An 18,506-nucleotide genomic window follows, 5' to 3' on the forward strand; every position below is an offset into this window, starting at 1 on the left:
ATCCGGTTACATTACTAACAGGCAACATACAGAGACACATACACTGTGACTTAACATACATACTGTCAGAGTGTACACACCAACAACACACACACCTAACTGACAACATACATGCCCCACTTAATGACAACATATATGCCCCACTTAGTGACAACATACATGCCCCACACATTGACAACATACATACACATCTGAAACAGTGACAACACACAAGCCTAATATGCGACAACATACACACCTCACACAGAAGACATACCTCATAGTGACAATATATGTGCCTCACTAAGTGGCAACACACACAACACATGCCACACACACTCATGCACCTGACAAAATACATGCCTCACATAATAACAAGATGCACCCTTCACACAGTGACAACACACCCACCCCACACAGTGACAACATATACCTCACACAGTGGCAACATACATGCACACCTTACAGTGAAACATACATGTACACCTCGCACAGTGACAACATACATGCAAACCTCACACAGTGAAACACACATCACAGTGACAACATACATGCCCCACACATTGACAACATACACACCTCACAGTGACAACATACGTGCCTCACTCAGTGACAACACACACACACTCATGCACACACACATGCACGCACGCATACACGAAACAAACTTACATGCCTCACACAGTGACAACATAAACACAATGAACTCAATGAGCACAGTGAAAACAAACAATCTGTTACGATACTCTCTAATATTCAGGAGTGTTGGCTCAAGAGAGTGTTTTGGAGTGTTTTGACTCCTCAAATTCAGTGAGGACCCCCTCTATTTCACATCTGCCCATCTATTTAACATTGGAAGGGGTCCAGAAACATTATTTTCATCAATTTGGACCCACTCAAAATTTCACCCAAATCTTACACTGATTCAGTGAATCAAATCGCAGCCCTTCATGAATACAATTCGTTATTCGTGGTCACCAGAACCAAATATGAATGAATATTTACATTTATTTAATGGAGCATGTTTTACTTGAGTCCTTGTGTCCATTTTCAAAAAGATGAGATATGCAAGAACAGAATAAGAACTAGCCTTGCAGTAGTGCAAGTAATGTTAGTTTGCAATTGCTGCACATGGTACTGTGGACTAGCACTATTAGTCTATTGCATACCAAATTTGAGCATCATGTCAGATCAGTGGTTATTACAAGGACAAACTATCAGTCAACAATCAGGGGGAGGGGGGGCTGTTGCCCAATATTTGTGACACATAGTGTATTTGATGCAGCCCTAGACATCAAACATGTCACTACAGACACGTCACACACTGTCACTAAACACACGTGTGTGACACTAAACACACGGCAAAGACTGTCACCATAAACATGCCAGACACTGTCAAAATAAACCACATACACACCCCATACACAGACAACAAACACAAAACACTCAATGAATATACTTCCCCTATTCCTCTAGCCTAGGATTTGTCAGTTATGAAACACTGGCTGGATAATGTTATTATTTGAAGAAATGCTTCAGCATACATACTTTCAACATATTAGTGCACAATCACATATGTACACAGAACACAGTGACAAATATCCAAACAATACAAGTACAACATAACATTTGTCATAAAGTAGTATCTCAGAGTTACCTTTGTGATTTTTTAGCAAGTTCGTGGAGGTATCAAATGTACAATTCAGACACTGCAGTCACATGTCAGTAAGCACAAGCAGCACAAGGTTCATTGTGGGTAGTAAATGGTGTCAAACTGTATTGTTTTACACTAAGCCTAACATATATTCAATGATATAATGTTATTACACAACAGAAGTGTGTTTTTTACATTTTTTATGGACCCCCAATTACAGAAACAGGATGAAAGTGAAGTGTCAACGACAATCATGACATTAAGCAACATGCAATCCTGAAAGAGCAAGTAGATATTCAGAAAACTTCTACATCAAGGTTGGAGCCCATCTATGATGAGGTGCCTTCAAGCTTGTTACCTACAAGTAATTGTAACCAATAGCAGCTTGCAAATTGTATGCTGATAAAGAGAACATGGTCATTACATGGTAGAGATTACATGGATACAGTACATCACTTGGTGCAATTGTACATATCACATACAACACCCCAGAACAGGCAAAGAAACAAGTTACAAAAACAAAATCAAAGCAAAACATGGATACTGAAATAAAATGTTCATTACAGTTCAAGATAGACTGGTTGCAGCAGAATACTGTAAAATTATTGTCATTATGAATGCATTGTCAAACAAAAAGACAGACAGGCCTTTCACTGCCACTTACTGAAGGATCCAGACACCATTACATTTCACCATTTATAATGCCATCACTCTCAGTATGTGGAATATCTTGTCTACTTTCACAAATAAATAAATAGTACTTCTCAAATGAACCTCAAGACAGAAGAGCAATTTTTACAAAGGGTGCCACAGGGCACCAGACAGATAATTTAGGTGTGCCTTTGTGAAAATATGTGTGCCCATACTTTCTGATGATCCAATGAAACGTAAAACATCACAATAATCATGCCATTTTGATTCATTGCTTAATAAATCAGAACCCATCCCTTCACTAACCCCAAAACTTGACTATCATCCAAAGCAGGATTTCCTGTTACTTGTAGTGTTACATTTGAAATAGCCACAGCTGTGAGAATGAGAGTGTGACCGGATAAACAGTTTGGGGTTTTCAAATACAGGTTTGGAATAATTACAGTTGCCTGATAGGTGTGGCTAGCTATCCAGGAATTATTTTTCATTAGCAACTCAATTTCTGTTAAAACATTTAGGGCGACTATTGAAGGGGAAAGAACTACTGCAATAGCGATAGTCTATTACAACATCCTATTGCAACATAGTCGATTGCAACATACTATTGCAGCAGCAAATGTCTACTGCGACCTACCATTGCAATGTTATTGCAATAGGTCTTTGCACCTTGAACTGTCTCATTTGAAGTCATTTCCCAAATGAATGCATAGTACTGTTTATATGAAATTAAAACAAGTTTGAAGTAGTTTAGGTAAATAAATGGAAGTGAACAAATCTGGTACTTCCTGTATTCTGAGCTGCCCATAAATATCAAACTATCGATCGTCACACATACTACTAAGACATGGCACTCAAGGAATGATATAACACAGCTACATGTACCGAGCAATTACATAGAACTTACTACTGACAAATTGTAAAAATATCCCATTGTCTTGATGAAGAGCACATGACACTGATAAATGACATGACCAAGTGACATACTGCTTTGATTCAGGCATACACTGTAGTGAAATGGAATGGTATCTACAGTAAAGGGCATGGAATGAAGAGTTGAAGCAGCACTCAGACAGATAGACATGCTTACTGAAAACATTGTCAAATACTACATGCAAGAATTAAACTATACATGAAGATGCCTACACTAAAATTCATTTGTGAAAAAAGGTACCCTGACATAAACCAAAAAAAATAATCTGATAAGATCACATTTCAAAATGATGTGATGTGAAAAAATATCAGTAAAACAAGGCTTGATTCAAGAAATATAAACCTACTTCCTCCAGATGCAACCTAACATGAAAGCCTAGCAGCACCACCAAAATTCCAATTGCACTGTTTTTTAATTGCAATATGTAGAAAAAATTAAGATGAGTTATTCATAAGTTTACCCACTGAAAAATTGATCTGCACCTGGTGCAAGTCTGACAACTAACTAGGTTGCACAGTGCAAGTAAGCACTAAATCGAGGCCTGTAAAAGCACCAAGGCACGTGTAAACTCTCAGTATACATATTTCACAGCTGGAGGATCAGTTATGATCAACTCATAGATGACACAAGGTTTTATGTGATGTCCAACATTTAAGTTATATAATTATAAGCATGCACTTTCATGTTATGCTTTACTTCAGCATGGACATGTGTAAAACCCTTATTTGTATGGATAGAAAGGTCTCCACCATCAGCCAATACCTTCCTTTCAGCACAATCATCATCACAACATAGAGACATGTTATAGTAGACAAAATGAAGGAAGTGAACTGACACACCCAGAGATGCCAATCCTTAATCAAATGAAAGTGGAGTCATGCCTTGCTAAAAGCAATTGCCGAACCCTGAAGGTATGAGTTAGGTGTGAGTGTGAGGGGCTTGGGCACCTTTCGACGGTGGGGGACTGGAGGACTGTGCTATGAAAATCTTCAGATTTAGGAGATCCAGGAGATGTGCAATTCCTGGGCTTAGCTCAAAAGAACATATTTAACTGGCTATTTACTAAAATTCTTCCAAACAATCTAAATTAGGAAACATATTTGTGTTTTCTACAAAATTGGATTTTTTTATAGGCATAATGGAAGGTTGGAGAAACTCCTCCAAAATTTGAGTGGTTGGCATCTCTGTAAGGCAGTATGCACTACAACAACAGCAGGAGAAGCAAGTGTGGAGGTAGGCTACTCACTGTGGGAGCCATCGGCTGTGAGAGCTGCATTCTGGGGATTCAGGTACAGATTCTGCAGCAGCACCGTCTGAACACAAATAGGAGTAAAGTATGTAATACAAATGGCATATTTTCAGTTGTGCCACAGACAATATATGCCTCCAGACGTAATACTGCAATGTACTTGTACCATCACAAAAGAGAATGGGTACCTATGACTTTACACTTTAAAGTGGCATTTACTGTCAAACACAAACTGTCAAATACTTGAGTTCTAGATACATCGAAATATGTATCGCAATATGGCTAGCGGAATATATTGCAAAATAATTTATTTGCCAATACACAGCGCTATTGTCCAGTGAACTTATGAAAAAATGTTCATCCCGAGAAATTAATTTGATGTTCAGTTTGTTCATGAATATGATGACTATCAAATAGTTTCCCAGAGCATAAGATAATTGCTGGTGCAATCTAAAGCAATTGTTTGATAATCGCTCCAGTAATATAAGTTACCATTGATTTTGGGTTAAAAATGACTGTATCAATCCTTGTATAGACACTATATACCAAAGTGATGCTCATATGGTTAGAAGTGGAAATTGATTAACATCCCAAAAGCATATAATATACAGTGCACTCTGCTTAATTCAGACTGGCTTGGGACCAACTAAGAAGTCCAATATAAACAGCTACAGTGGAAGCTGTCTTACTCGAACCCAGAATAACTCGGTTTTCTACATAATTCGAACCGAATTGTTGGTCCTGGCAGAAGTTAACTAAGTTATCATTACATATAGGCTAACTAATTCGGACTTCATGTAACTCAGATTTAGGACTGAAACCTCTGCCCTTCAAGGTAATTTACTATGAAAACATTCCTAATTAACTCAGACTAGCGGGACTGCCTGAGGCGGAAGTGCTTTGTAGTTAGCCGATTACCGACTTCAAACAGATTATTAGGTGTGATGATAACCAATTAACAAAACAAATTAACAAAGCAGTTCAGCAAGCTGACACGACTTACTCAGTGTCATTTTGATGGTATGCGATTTTGTTATAAAAAGACGATACTCCAGTAATTTCTCATTAGTGACAAAATGGCTGAGCCCCCACTGAAGCAGAGACGTCCAAATGCAGCAATGTGGTTTGTAGTTAGAAACAGTGATGCAAAACTCTGTACTGAATCGGCGGTTTGCAGAAAACAAACTAATCGACCTCAGGGACAATTTCAGCAAGTAAAGCATGGCCATGCTGTCAATCAAACCATTGAATAAAATATTAATTTATACAGTACGTTTACTTATTAATTTGTTCATTTCTTCATTTAGTTGCATATCTCCTGGTCAAGGGAGCTAACTCTTGACTCTCACCAGTCCAATTCGGACACAAAAGTCGGTCGCAATCGAGTCCGCATTAGCTAGCTTCCACTGTATCTGAATTTCCTATATCAATACTTGAAGGCTCGAATTATTCCCTGGGCAAGAGGTTGGTGAACTGACTAACTAGAGCCAATCAATGACCAGCCCAGCAAATCGCTTGTTTCAATCACGTGTTATATTCTCAGGAATATTTGTATTTTTAGAACCATGATTTCATAACAGATTACATTCACAAAACCTTAATCAATGCTTGCATATTCAAACATGTAATTAAACATGGGTCTAAATAATATATGTGTCTAAGCTAAAGTGGGTATTATGCTGCAAGCCAACACCTGCACCAGAAGAAAACACCTGCTCCTTCGTCAAGCTATGAACAGACCTGTATTTTGTAGACAAAATACCAAAATTAATCAATGAGTTGCTTATTGAAGGTAAATTGGCCAAGCAGACTTCCTGCTCAGTCCAGATTAGAAAGCAATGCTTTCACATGTAACACTTTGCTCTGAAATCTGAAATAATGAGAGTCTGTCATACAGAGCTTTTTCATTTTGACAACAAAGCATTACATCAGTTATAGAGCAATCTGACGGAGTCCCAGTTGGACAGAGTGCACTGTACAGCTTCAGTTACTAATGTCATATTTTCTCAATTCTATCAAATTTGTGAACAAAATAAACAATGTAATGGATTCAAATAGATTTTCAATAGGACCATCCTTGCGGACATTTGAATTTTGAATTCAAACCTCTTGTGCTGTCAACAATGGGCCATATCTTAGTGACGTTGCGTGATTAAAAGAAATGAATGATCTTGGCTCTTTCCACAAAATTTCAGGAACATAAAATGAATCAATAATCAAAACAGATGGCATACTGTTTAAACGCAACTTCCATTCAACTGCATCACATCAACTTCATTTTTCAAAAAGAATGTTTGACAATCACATACCTGGCTAAATGTTGGTTTGTTATGTAGTCGAGAGCATCTCTCACCATGTCGACAAGCTCCAATTTTAAAGTAAAAGGAACAGTTGACTCTGTAAAGGAAAGAACCGCAAAGGTTACAATGCAATGTGCATACAGATACATAATCATGGTATCACAGGCATCCCACAAGGCACAGAGCAATAGTTACTTTAATCACTTTAAGTAACAATTATTATCACATTCTCATATACATACAAGAACTGTGAACGAAATTATTTCAAACAAAATACTCTAGCCCATACTCCAGCACTGGCCCAACCCCTATTTTAGCTGATTAAGTGACAAATCCTGACAACTGACAAAACAATTCGACTAACAGGGTTTTTTGTTATTTGTGTTCCTGTTTGCTACATACTGATTGTACACTAGCTGTCCAGTTTCCCAAAACATAAACAGCACAGCGGAAAGTCAGTTTAAGTAAACTTATCCTCAGTACTTTTCGTTAAACTCCACTACTGAGTCTAACAAGACCTTATGGGAGGTCGCGTCAGGTAACCTTTGAGATTGACCAATCAGAACATCTTACCAAATCGCTGAAGTGGACATTCACACATACCTTTTGAACTTTTTATCTCAAAAAGGTTCGTAACCGAACAATTCTGAATGCTATTTAGCGTACGCTCGCTTCTGGGTGATGCACACTGCGTATGTACAACCATGACAACGGTGAGTAAACAGACACTGAAAGTAGTGTTTTGGGCAATATTAAAGGATGTTATCTTGAGGAAATATCAGCTAATGGTAACCATGTCAACAGAAACCCCAAAGCGTATATACTGCAGGTCAAATAACTGTGTTATATGTGGGTTTTTGTTTGTGGAGAGATCTCTGTCAGTGACCTGAATATAAGTTTTACTGAACTTGACATGATTTCATATTTATTACATTAATTTCAGAGAAATTGTTTGTGACCAGACTTTCAGCTTTTGCACCAAATATGCTTCATTTATCATGATGCTTAACATAATCTACTGCATGTGTCCTTTCATCAATATTTAATCTACTGCATGTGTCCTTTCATCAGTATTTATTATCAATTTCAGTGAAATTTATCCATATTGATTAATTTGTGGTCATACACTTTTTCGTTGAATGTTACTTATAAATACAACATATGCATATAAAAAAAAAACATTACAAAAATTATCATGTTTAATTTTCCTTTTTCTATCAAAAACAATTCGAACTTTAGAAATTTTAGCTTGACACACAACTAAGGTTGGATATATTTTCGGATTGCGATATATTGTGATATGTTTTGGTGTATTGCAATATGTATTGCAAAATATTGTGAAACTGAAAGTGTAAGACATGCTTTAGGTACTGAAATTACTGTTCCCTTTCCTTAGAAACAACTTCACTGTCATGACCCAGATATGATTGCGCAAGAGATCGATTGAAAATGTTTCCAAACTTAAAACTTCACTCTAAAGTTTGGAACTCGTGATAAAGCATCTGCAGCACCGTCCCCCAATTTGGTTTGTTCATCAAGGAGTGCCGGTGCCAATCTATATGGTATGAAAGTCACACAATTTATGAAGTTTATGACAGTTTACTGTTTACAAACATCCACAATCAGCGAAAAATCAGTTGCTGTAATAATGATATTTTTGAATCAGTAACACATTTTATGTAGGAAGAATTGTATAAATTAAAATAATGGGTTTGATTTACCTCTTCATACACTGGCATTTGATATGAATAAATTTCATTTGAAACTAAACTGTCATGCTCTTGCTGAACTAAACTACCTGTACCACTTCATAAAAGGACATTAAAATCAAATCCATGTTACTTGGGCCATTAATTAAATGCTCATTCAGTAACTTGAGATCCAAATTTCAGAGAATATCCAAATTCATATGGTTTAAAATTCACTTCCTCAGCATATGAAACTAAGCACCAATGTAGATCTTTAAGCACAACTTGTTAAGCTAACGACTGGGAATATTGATTAAACATATCCAGTAATTGGCACCTATTGGAATTTATGGTAGCAATCTCTTACAAGTTGTAAATGACATACACACTCAACTGCTTATAATTATAATGACATAATTCCAGATAACTATTTCATTTGATCAACCTTGGTAGCCATAAGATATTGCGGACCAATATTGCCCTCATTCTTAGTGAGGCGTGTATAATATAACACATACATTTGAGTGAGTCTACTTTCATGTGAATAACTAAACCGCTGGGTTAAGTATGCAAATTTGCTATTCATCAACTAAAACTATAAAACAAAACGCCTCTTACTTATCCTTTTCTGTACCGAAAATTGACGCCAAGTACTCAGCCATCTTCTGGGTTAACCTCTAACACTCCTGACAGTGCTGAAATTTCGTTTTCCCTTTGTCTAATCCCACAGAAAGGTATCGCTTTAGTTCAAAGCGAATGTGGAGTTTAGAAATCGTCCTATGGACGTTTACTCCTCGTGTTTTACTATTTATTTTTCTTTGGGTATTTTTATCCAAACATTCGTGTATACAGATACATATGACTAGAAATATATTTAAAAAAACACAACAAAAACCGGAAAATAAACTGGGACCAAATGTTTTCGAGTTTGAGGTTCTCAGCAAACTGTATTTTTCGATAAATTGCGCAATGTTTCTGCTAAGCTGGTCCCCGGCTTCCTTTCCGAGACGGGGCCCAGCTTACTGTTTCTGTGCGCTATCACTTCAGTGACGTTTTGTACAGGTTATGTTGACATCATTTGGTAAATACGACGGAAGTTGTGAATCACTTTTAAAGATTTGCCTACCTTTAATGCAAAATTAAAGGACAGTGTATAATATTTGGATTTTGTTGGTAAGTGTGCGTAGTTGTGGTACTAATTAAAATCAACAGATTCAGTTTTCCGATACTATCTTCATATTTGATGTGAATTTCCCGAATCCTTGTTTTATTGGTTTTCGGACTCCCAAGATTAAGTAAAGAGAGAATTGTTGTTTTCGGGATAACAAGATAACCGACTGCAAAAATTCTCACTAACTTAAACATAAAAGACAACTGCATCTGAAACACTAGCCATCAATCTAGTACTAGCAATGTTGAAGTGATCCAACACACCTTCTTACAGCGGAAGTAAACACAGGCGTCAGAAAACTACTGGCTAGCGACCAGTTATCGCAATTTTAAAGCGGATTTTAACGATTTGTTCCATTATTTCTTAAGGGAAAGAAATAAGATTTATCTTGATGATAGATCAGCTGTTCACGGATGTTTTCTGCTTGTTTACAATTGCCGATCGTGTTTCTCCGAAACGCGGTCAGCAGGAAGCGCAGTAGTGTATATTGTGCTATCTCAACAAGTAACAAGACCAATTATCGCCATATCTGAATTTTTTTTTATGTTATTCACCAAATTTGACATAAATTTGGTAATGAAACTATCGTGTTTCAAACCTTGGCATATTGAAAAAATTTCATATTTGGAATTTGTTTTGAAAAAAGAAATTTAAAAGAACAAAACTCGATCTCATTATGGATGTTGACGGATGCTGATATAAGCTGATGGGAAAACAGAGATGTCACAGCTGGGTTGAACTTATCAAACGTGACATATTGAGTTGTTTGCAATTCTGGCAATGTTTGTTTTCTCGGGGGAAAACGAAACGATGAAGTTGAAAATTGACAGGTACATTTTGTTCGTCTGCATGGTATCTGTCGAGTTCATAAAATAGGGATGGAAATTTGGGTCAATTCAGTGTTAAGTGATTGAATGTTGGCATTATGGGTATGTTCAGACAAATTAAAATCTGCACTTTTTATGGGCTGAATTGTCAAGTCATAGACTCACAACACAGCCTGGATGATTTTCATTCAATTCGCATTGTTTATGAAATTTGATGTCAATACAGTATTGGTCATGTGACTTACCTCAACGTGTTTGGATCTCATCTTCCGAGGGATTCATATTTGTATCGTATACAAAGTAAAATACTCACAGTAATTTTAAATCTTGTAACCCATCGGTTTTCGGATGTGTGAATATGTGAAATACTACAGAAGTACAAATAAATCTGTCTGCGCAAGCGCTACAGCAAAGTATTGCAGATAATTGGTACAGGGTGATAGCTGGTCACTAGCCAGTAATGATCCTAGTGAAGGAGTACTGCCCTTTTACCATGCACACTTTTTCACATTAGTTAGCGCTCCCTAACAGATCAGAAAGGGTACCAGATCCTAACCCCAAACACTGACCTTAAGGATCGTAAAGGGTGCCTTTCCCTACCCCTAAGGATTATAAAGCGTGCCAATCGCTACCCCCCAACCCCAACCCTAAGTATCGTAAAGAGTGGAGGCACTATAGTGAGGTATTTGCTCTGTGGCGGTGGCTGGTGCTGTGTCCAGTAAACTACATTCTAGCCAGTATGGCAGTTACAATTGTTTAATGGAACGTGGCTCAGGTTGAACAGTAATAAGCACCAGTCATATACTGACTGCAGAACAGTTACCATCATATTTACTGGTATTTACAAAATTACTCCACTGTTAGTTGAATTAATGAAACAGGATTAATTCTCATACTTAATTAACCTGACACATCCACCCCGCTCACTGCACTGCCACTGATCGTGTTGTTATGTATGAGGGGATGACAATAAGCTTTGAGCCTTGCATAGAAAAACACAAAATATTGGTATGAACCACATTTATTTTTCAACATAGTCCCCTTGTGAGTCAAGACACTTGTTCCATCTTTTCTGCCAGGCGCTGATGCCATCTCTGTAGAAGGCGCTATTTTGGTCCTCAAACCAAGCCTCAGTAGCAGCAATAAGCTCATTATCATCCTGAAATCTGCCACCACGCAAGTGTTTCTTGAGATTTGGGAACAGATGGTAATCACTTGGTGCCAGGTCTGGAGAGTATGGGGGATGCAGCAAGATTTCGTACCCACATTCCTGGACAGCAGCGGCTGCAACGCGAGAGGTGTGTACTGGAGCATTGTCTTGATGTAGAAGAATACCACGTCTGATCTTGCCCCGGCGCTTCTCCTTGATTGACTGTCGCACTGCCAACAAGTTAGCGTAATGTTCCCCATTCATTGTTCTTCCTTTTGGTAAGTAATCTGTGTGGATGACGCCTTTGCTATCCCAGAAGACTGTCGCCATTACCTTCTGCACTGATCTGGAGGCTTTGAACTTTTTGGTCCTGGGAGAAGTGACATGTTTCCATTCCGTGGATTCTTCTTTGCTCTCAGGATCATAGTGGTGGATCCAGGTTTCATCACAGGTTACTAGCCTAAAGTGAAAATCTTCTGGATTCTTGTTGTATCTGGTTAGCATGGAGTTGCTTATGGTGACCCTTGTTTGCTTCATTTCATCTGTAAGCATTCTTGGCACCCATCTTGCGCACGCCTTAGACATGACGAGATGTTCATGAAGAATTGTCTCAATGGATCCGTGTGAAATGCCTGTGGTCTCCTCTAACTTGTGGAGTGTGATTCGACGATTTTCCAGCACAAGTCTATGCACTCTGTCAATGTTTTCCTGACTAGTGCTTGTTGTTGGACGACCTGGATGGGGGTCACCTTCAAGACTCTCTCTACCATGCTTAAATTCATTGACCCATCGTTTGATGGTAGCAGATGAAGGGGAAGACTTCCCATAAACTGCTAAAAGCCTTTCTTCAATGTTCTTCGTCGAGTTTCCTTCAAGAACTAAAATTACTGATCTATACTCAATTTTATTCATTTTCACTGCCGCGAGGGGGTGGTCTCTTTCTGTCAATGTGATCTGTTCAATAACTTCTGAGAGCAGGATACCAAAACTTATATATCACATCAGCTACACCCCAAGGTTCAATGTCGTACCATAGGCTGTGACACCTGGGTATGAAAAAAGCTCAAGGCTCAAAACTTATTGACATCCCCTTGTATAAAGCTGCAGAAGACAATCATGGCGGTGCAAATAGAAGTTTTCTCACAGTTATCTGTGATAGTTATCAGATCATTAGTGAAATACTATATGTTTATATTGTAATATAACCTTGAATAATTGATTGTGTAACTAGTTGAGTGTTTTTTCACAGTAGCTTGATTGTGAAGGAAAGAATAAGTAACTTGAACTTGCTGTTATATAGGTTGTGTGACATCCTCTCTGATTAAGGTAAACATTTTTATAGGATTCATGTTTATATCTTTAATTTTTTTTCTTGTGTTACTTACCACAAAGAATGATATTTTGCTGTCCTTTATTATTGTGAAATACCATGGGCATAAATGCAGGAAGTGTAACTTGGTGATAACAGTATGGAAACCAGTTCTTCAGAAAGGATAGTGAATGTACTCTGGTTTACTCTGTGCTCAAATTGATTCTGTTGATATTTTTTTCATATTTTGTTGGAAAGGATGTTTTGACCTAGTGGCTTCTGAGTGGACCAAATTGAATCAGTTTCACTGCCATGTTTGTGAGGTTGCAGAAGAGAAATATGAACTGACTTTTCCTTCTCTCAGGTTCAATAGCTGTGCTGGAGATGATGGCTGTGTTTCATTTAGATCGGGGATTTCTACAAAGTTTGACATACTTTTTCTCATATTGTCATTAACATTACTTTGTTTCTTGTGTGACAGGTTGGACAGTCTCTACTAATAGTACTATGGATCTGCGGAGAGTGAAGAATGAGGATAAGCTAGACTTGTGTAGAAAGTACTACCATGGTGAGATACCTGACTGACTGACTTTGTTTTTACGCTGCTTTAAGCAATATTCCAGCAACATCATGGTGGGGGCAACATGACTAAAAATGGGCTTGACACATGGTGCCCACGTGGGTATTCGAACCTGGCTGTACTGTGTGACAAGACAACACATTAACCACTATTCTACCCAACCACCCTGCGAGACATCTGATGTGGTACAGGGACTGTAATTCCAAGATTAATTAAGTCAGATAGTTTTTATCATCTATATGTAAAATATGGTTTTGTTTTAAATGAGGACATGTCATGAGATCACAGGCCCTTGTGTCGTAGTGAGGATTAAAGATTTAGAAAAATGATAGTCATAAAAGATGTGAGATGACCCCAAACTTGAAATGCTTCACAGTTCAATGAGTGATGACAAGGCAGGATACTTTGGTGTACCCCACCAGTGTGGTTTGCCGATCTCTATGCTACCATCACATGCAATCGATTAAAACCTAATGTAAACATGATCATGGATGATTGGTCGATTAATCACCACCGATGACACCCACCATTTCCTAGTTATCATTGACTGAAACCCAGTTTTGGCCCCCAACTACATGATCTTGACACAGATAGTTGACAATATACCCACACAAAACTGGGGTGTGGTCAGTGGGTCATCTGAAAAGTAAAGGGCTTGTGCATGAGCATGATGAGATGACAAAGTGAGGACTTTATAAGCTATAGTGATAATGTGAACTCATGTTCAGTTTTTCAAGTATTCGGAGCGGTGGGGTAACATAATGGTTAAAGTGTTCGCTCATGTCAAAGACACAGGTTCTGTTCCCCACATGAGTACATTGTGTGAAGCCCATTTTTGGTCACATTGCTGGAATATTGCTGAGGGCGACGTAAAACTCACTTAATGTTTAAAGTTTTCAATGTGTTAGGTCACCTGGATGAATTGTTGCACTGCTTATACTACTATCAGACCATGTCCTACAGCCCCTCATACAGAAACAGTAACCCTTGCTTCACCCTCGACACTCCAGTGTTTCTTGTGCTGTTTTGTCCAAGAGAAATTGGTTGCTATTTTGTAGCAAACAAGTAATTATTTTAACTGAGGCCTCAGGTTTACATCATTTAAACATAATGATACTTAATGCACGAAACTGGATGTACTGGTATGTCATTTACAAACCTTCTGTCTACGTACATCACTGTGGAGTATATCTCTGATATCAAACTGTACCGGACTATCTTACTTTAGGCAAAACCAATTTCTTGTTTTACAGATCTGTAGGTTGTATACTTTTAAGAATAAGGGGAAAGAAACTTTCAAAGCTCAGATTAAAATCCAATGTTTTTTTGGCCAAAAAATGTAGACTTATAAGAAAACATCTTTTAGATTGTTTTTTCGCCCCAAATATACACTTCATCAGTGATCACGGTAAGTTTTGTAAGAGTGTGTGCAGAAATAAAATTATAAATATGTAGTCCAAATCTTTTGCGGGTGAAATTTTCAGTACAATCTTGAATCATGTTAAAATTTTTTGTTTGTCAATGTCTGTATGTGCGTTTTAAGGTACTTTTTAAAATTATGCATGATCAGAATCTATGCATACAAATGTGCAAAATATTTTTTGCATGGTTTTATTATTTTTTTGCTTGAAAAATGCATGTTCATGCATTAACACGAACACTGTTCATACATTCTCCAAAGTAAAATACTTTTAGTGTTTAGAAGGAATATTACTTTGACTGGTGATTTTATTCTTATTTTCTTGCCCTTCTGTCTTTAAGTTTGTGAGGACAAAATTCCGTAAAGCATGAATTAAAATTGGTATGGCCTTAGATTCTGCATTGCATACATATTTCTGCTGCAGTGAAATGTAAAGGTAGAAATTGTCTTGTCACCTGTGTTGTTTTCTATTCTTCAGGTGGTTTTGCATTGCTGCCATTTCTGTGGTTCATCAACTTCTTTTGGTTTTTCAACGAAGCATTCAGGAAGCCCCCTTATGAAGAACAGAAACAGATCAGAACGTGTATGTCTAATGTTTCAGCAGCATTCAGTGTACAACTTGTGAATGAATTTAGTACGTGTTTCTGATAACTAAAAGCAAGCACATGTGAGATATTGGACAGTTTGATGTGGCATGTAATTTTTTAGGGATTACATTTTAGTAAGATACAGATTTTAGTACCTGCTCGGGCTGTGTCACATGTAGTATTTGAACCTTATCTCTCAGAAAGAGAGACGCAATTGTATGTTTGTGACTGAGGAGGGTAATAATCTCATTATCATGTAACCTCTTGCTTAAAAAACTACACAACTGTACACTTGAACCGTTGAAGTAGCAACGGAAACAATGCATATTTACAGGAGTGTGAGTGACCATTTGTCCTAAGTTTAAAGTCATGTTTCTGCAAAAACGTTTTTGAATCTAGCAGAGACATAAGCTAATGATTTATTACACTGAAGTGAGACTATGAAAGTTTGTAAGTCTAAGGTTACATACACTCAGATTAACAAAACTACGAGCAGGATAACAAATTATGTAACAGGAACCTTCAGCAGATGGGCCAGAAAATTCTGTTCAACAGCAGAATATCATTTACTGGTTTGGTAAATGTATGACAGTCTTCACTGAAACATCACAGTGGAAGGCTAGATAAGTTTACATTCACAGAGTTGGTCTGATGTTTTGATTATGATCAGCATTTCATTGAGCATTTTATGTGTATTAGTTTTCGAGTTAGATTGAAATTCATCAGTTCGCTTTTGAGTCAAATGGAGTATAGTCTTCTTTGTCTTCAGCAATGGCATCATGCTGTTTAGTCTGTTGTTATTTGTTGGTGTGTTCCCTTGTCTTTTAGAGGGTCCTGAACCAACCCCTTTCAGTCTGTACAGCTTATTGTGGTGAAATATGAACACATATATGTAAACGGTGCCTACCACCATATTCAGTCACTCAGGGCACAAGATGTGGTGACTTGAAGTTACATGTATTCCCTACAACAGTTCGAAGATCAAATAGCGTACCATTTGCAGATGAAGTTGAATGTTACCTTCATGTAAAATGCTGTAGTTTCATTGGTCAATGCTGCTTTAACAAGTTTCCTTGTCACCCCTTCCAGGAGGGTGACAAATGGGACAAATAATACCCGCTGCCACGGTAACTGCCAAACTCTCTGCCAAGGAGCTGTATCACTAACAATCGTATGATGTCATAGTGTGAAGCATACAGTGCCTAGAGTTCAAAAACTTTGTGATTGGGTGTTTTTCTGTTCATAATGTAGACATTCATTTTACCAACTTTCATCGCTTTAAACTATTTTATACATTGAATTATTTGCACTCTCAATTTATACATAATGGTCATTTTTGTAGTAGTTTTCAGCTTTTGAGAATATGTTTTACTGATTTTAAATATCCATTTGAAAGACAGACTCCATTTTGGTTACAGTTGGTAGTGATCTTCAAGCAAGATAAAATATTTTGGATATTTAACATTTTGATCAGAAAAATATGTTGTATGCTTCTCCCTCGGGTAATACGGTAATATGGTCTGATGTACGCCTTACCAAGTGTACTGGCTCGGGTAATACTGCTACATCAGACCATATTTCTCTTGAGAGAAACATTCAGCTTCTAATGTTGCATGTTACAGATGTAACTGATTGTGTTGTGGCATGTTACAGATGTGATCCGGTCACTGATAGGTACGGTGATATGGACAGCTGCCCTCGTCACATGGGTGGTCATCTTCCAGCTGAACCGGGCATCGTGGGGAGCAACAGCTGACTACATGTCTTTCATCATTCCTAAAGGAGAGCCGTAGGGGCCACTCATTGGTGACTGCTGATAAAGGGGAGGACACAATTCTGTGCCCTGCTAGTAGCAGGACAGGCTAGCTGGAATCCTGTCAGATATCACGAAGCTGTATATATGTCATCTAAGGAATGAATGTGAAGAATGAAACAGAGAGTAATTATATGGTGATGTAACAAAGGTCACTGTGTTCTTTTAAGAGCAATCCGTGGACAACACTTTCAACAGGTTACTAAGTGTGTATGATAATGTCCTCACTACAATGAGATGTAAGACTACTTTAGTTCTGTGTCGCAGGTGTAAGTCTGTGGGATCTGTCTCCATCATCACTTGCTGCTTGCAGTCCAAGAAGAATGAATGAGTCTATATTGTCAAGGTTTAGTATGCGTGACAATAACCTGACACCTACACTCATATTTTCCTCACTTACACTCTTTTAACTCATTTGTATATCTTTGTTTAGGTTTTACACGGTCTGGAATATATCACATTCAGTACCTTGCGGTAGCACTTAAAACACCAACAACAAATTGAGGGACCAAGGTTTGTCTGGAATTAACCTGTGGTACTAGGTCATTGGTTGCAATGTGAAATAATAAAGATAATTGTACATTGTTATTTGCCGTCTCAATTTCTTTCAGACAGGAGTAAGCATTGATGTATATATTAAACACCATGAGTTTGAGTGTTTTATGCTGCAGCTGTACCTGTACAACCAGTATGTAGACAGTGTGTGGCTGCTGTGCCTGTGCAGTCAGTATGTAGACAGTGTGTGGCTGCTGTACCTGTACAACCAGTATGTAGACAGTGTGTGGCTGCTGTGCCTGTGCAGTCAGTATGTAGACAGTGTGTGGCTGCTGTACCTGTACAACCAGTATGTAGACAGTGTGTGGCAGCTGTGCCTGTACAACCAGTATGTAGACAGTGTGTGGCAGCTGTGCCTGTACAACCAGTATGTAGACAGTGTGTGGCAGCTGTGCCTGTACAACCAGTATGTAGACAGTGTGTGGCTGCTGTACCTGTACAACCAGTATGTAGACAGTGTGTGGCAGCTGTGCCTGTACAACCAGTATGTAGACAGTGTGTGGCTGCTGTACCTGTACAACCAGTATGTAGACAGTGTGTGGCTGCTGTGCCTGTGCAGTCAGTATGTAGACAGTGTGTGGCTGCTGTACCTGTACAACCAGTATGTAGACAGTGTGTGGCTGCTGTGCCTGTGCAGTCAGT

At 38.1% G+C, this 18,506-nt stretch overlaps 2 protein-coding genes across 3 annotated transcripts in view; one reads left to right on the forward strand and one right to left on the reverse strand.

Annotated features, from left to right (window-relative positions):
• The window catches only part of LOC137292176 (splicing factor U2AF 35 kDa subunit-like), a 285,875-nt gene extending 276,679 nt beyond the window's left edge, over positions 1–9,196 (reverse strand). Inside the window, exons 1-3 of one of the 2 annotated variants that reach the window (XM_067823748.1) lie at positions 9,071–9,149; positions 6,774–6,861; positions 4,462–4,528 (exon numbers count right to left, since the gene is read on the reverse strand). In XM_067823748.1, the coding sequence (XP_067679849.1) occupies positions 4,462–4,528; positions 6,774–6,861; positions 9,071–9,114 (199 nt within the window). In that variant the 5' untranslated portion in view covers positions 9,115–9,149. Of the gene's footprint in view, positions 1–4,461; positions 4,529–6,773; positions 6,862–9,070 lie in introns of both variants that reach the window. The other variant, XM_067823739.1, reaches the window with a different exon arrangement.
• A 275-nt stretch (positions 9,197–9,471) lies between these two features.
• Positions 9,472–17,897, forward strand: LOC137279595 (gamma-secretase subunit pen-2-like). The gene is made up of 4 exons (XM_067811826.1): positions 9,472–9,625; positions 13,391–13,477; positions 15,388–15,492; positions 17,150–17,897. Exons 2-4 carry the CDS (start codon positions 13,417–13,419, stop codon positions 17,287–17,289), a joined length of 306 nt encoding a protein of 101 aa, XP_067667927.1. The 5' UTR covers positions 9,472–9,625; positions 13,391–13,416; the 3' UTR covers positions 17,290–17,897.
• Positions 17,898–18,506: the final 609 nt, after the last annotated feature.

The sequence above is a fragment of the Haliotis asinina genome, chromosome 1, assembly GCF_037392515.1.
Source record: "Haliotis asinina isolate JCU_RB_2024 chromosome 1, JCU_Hal_asi_v2, whole genome shotgun sequence".
NCBI lineage: Eukaryota > Metazoa > Mollusca > Gastropoda > Lepetellida > Haliotidae > Haliotis > Haliotis asinina.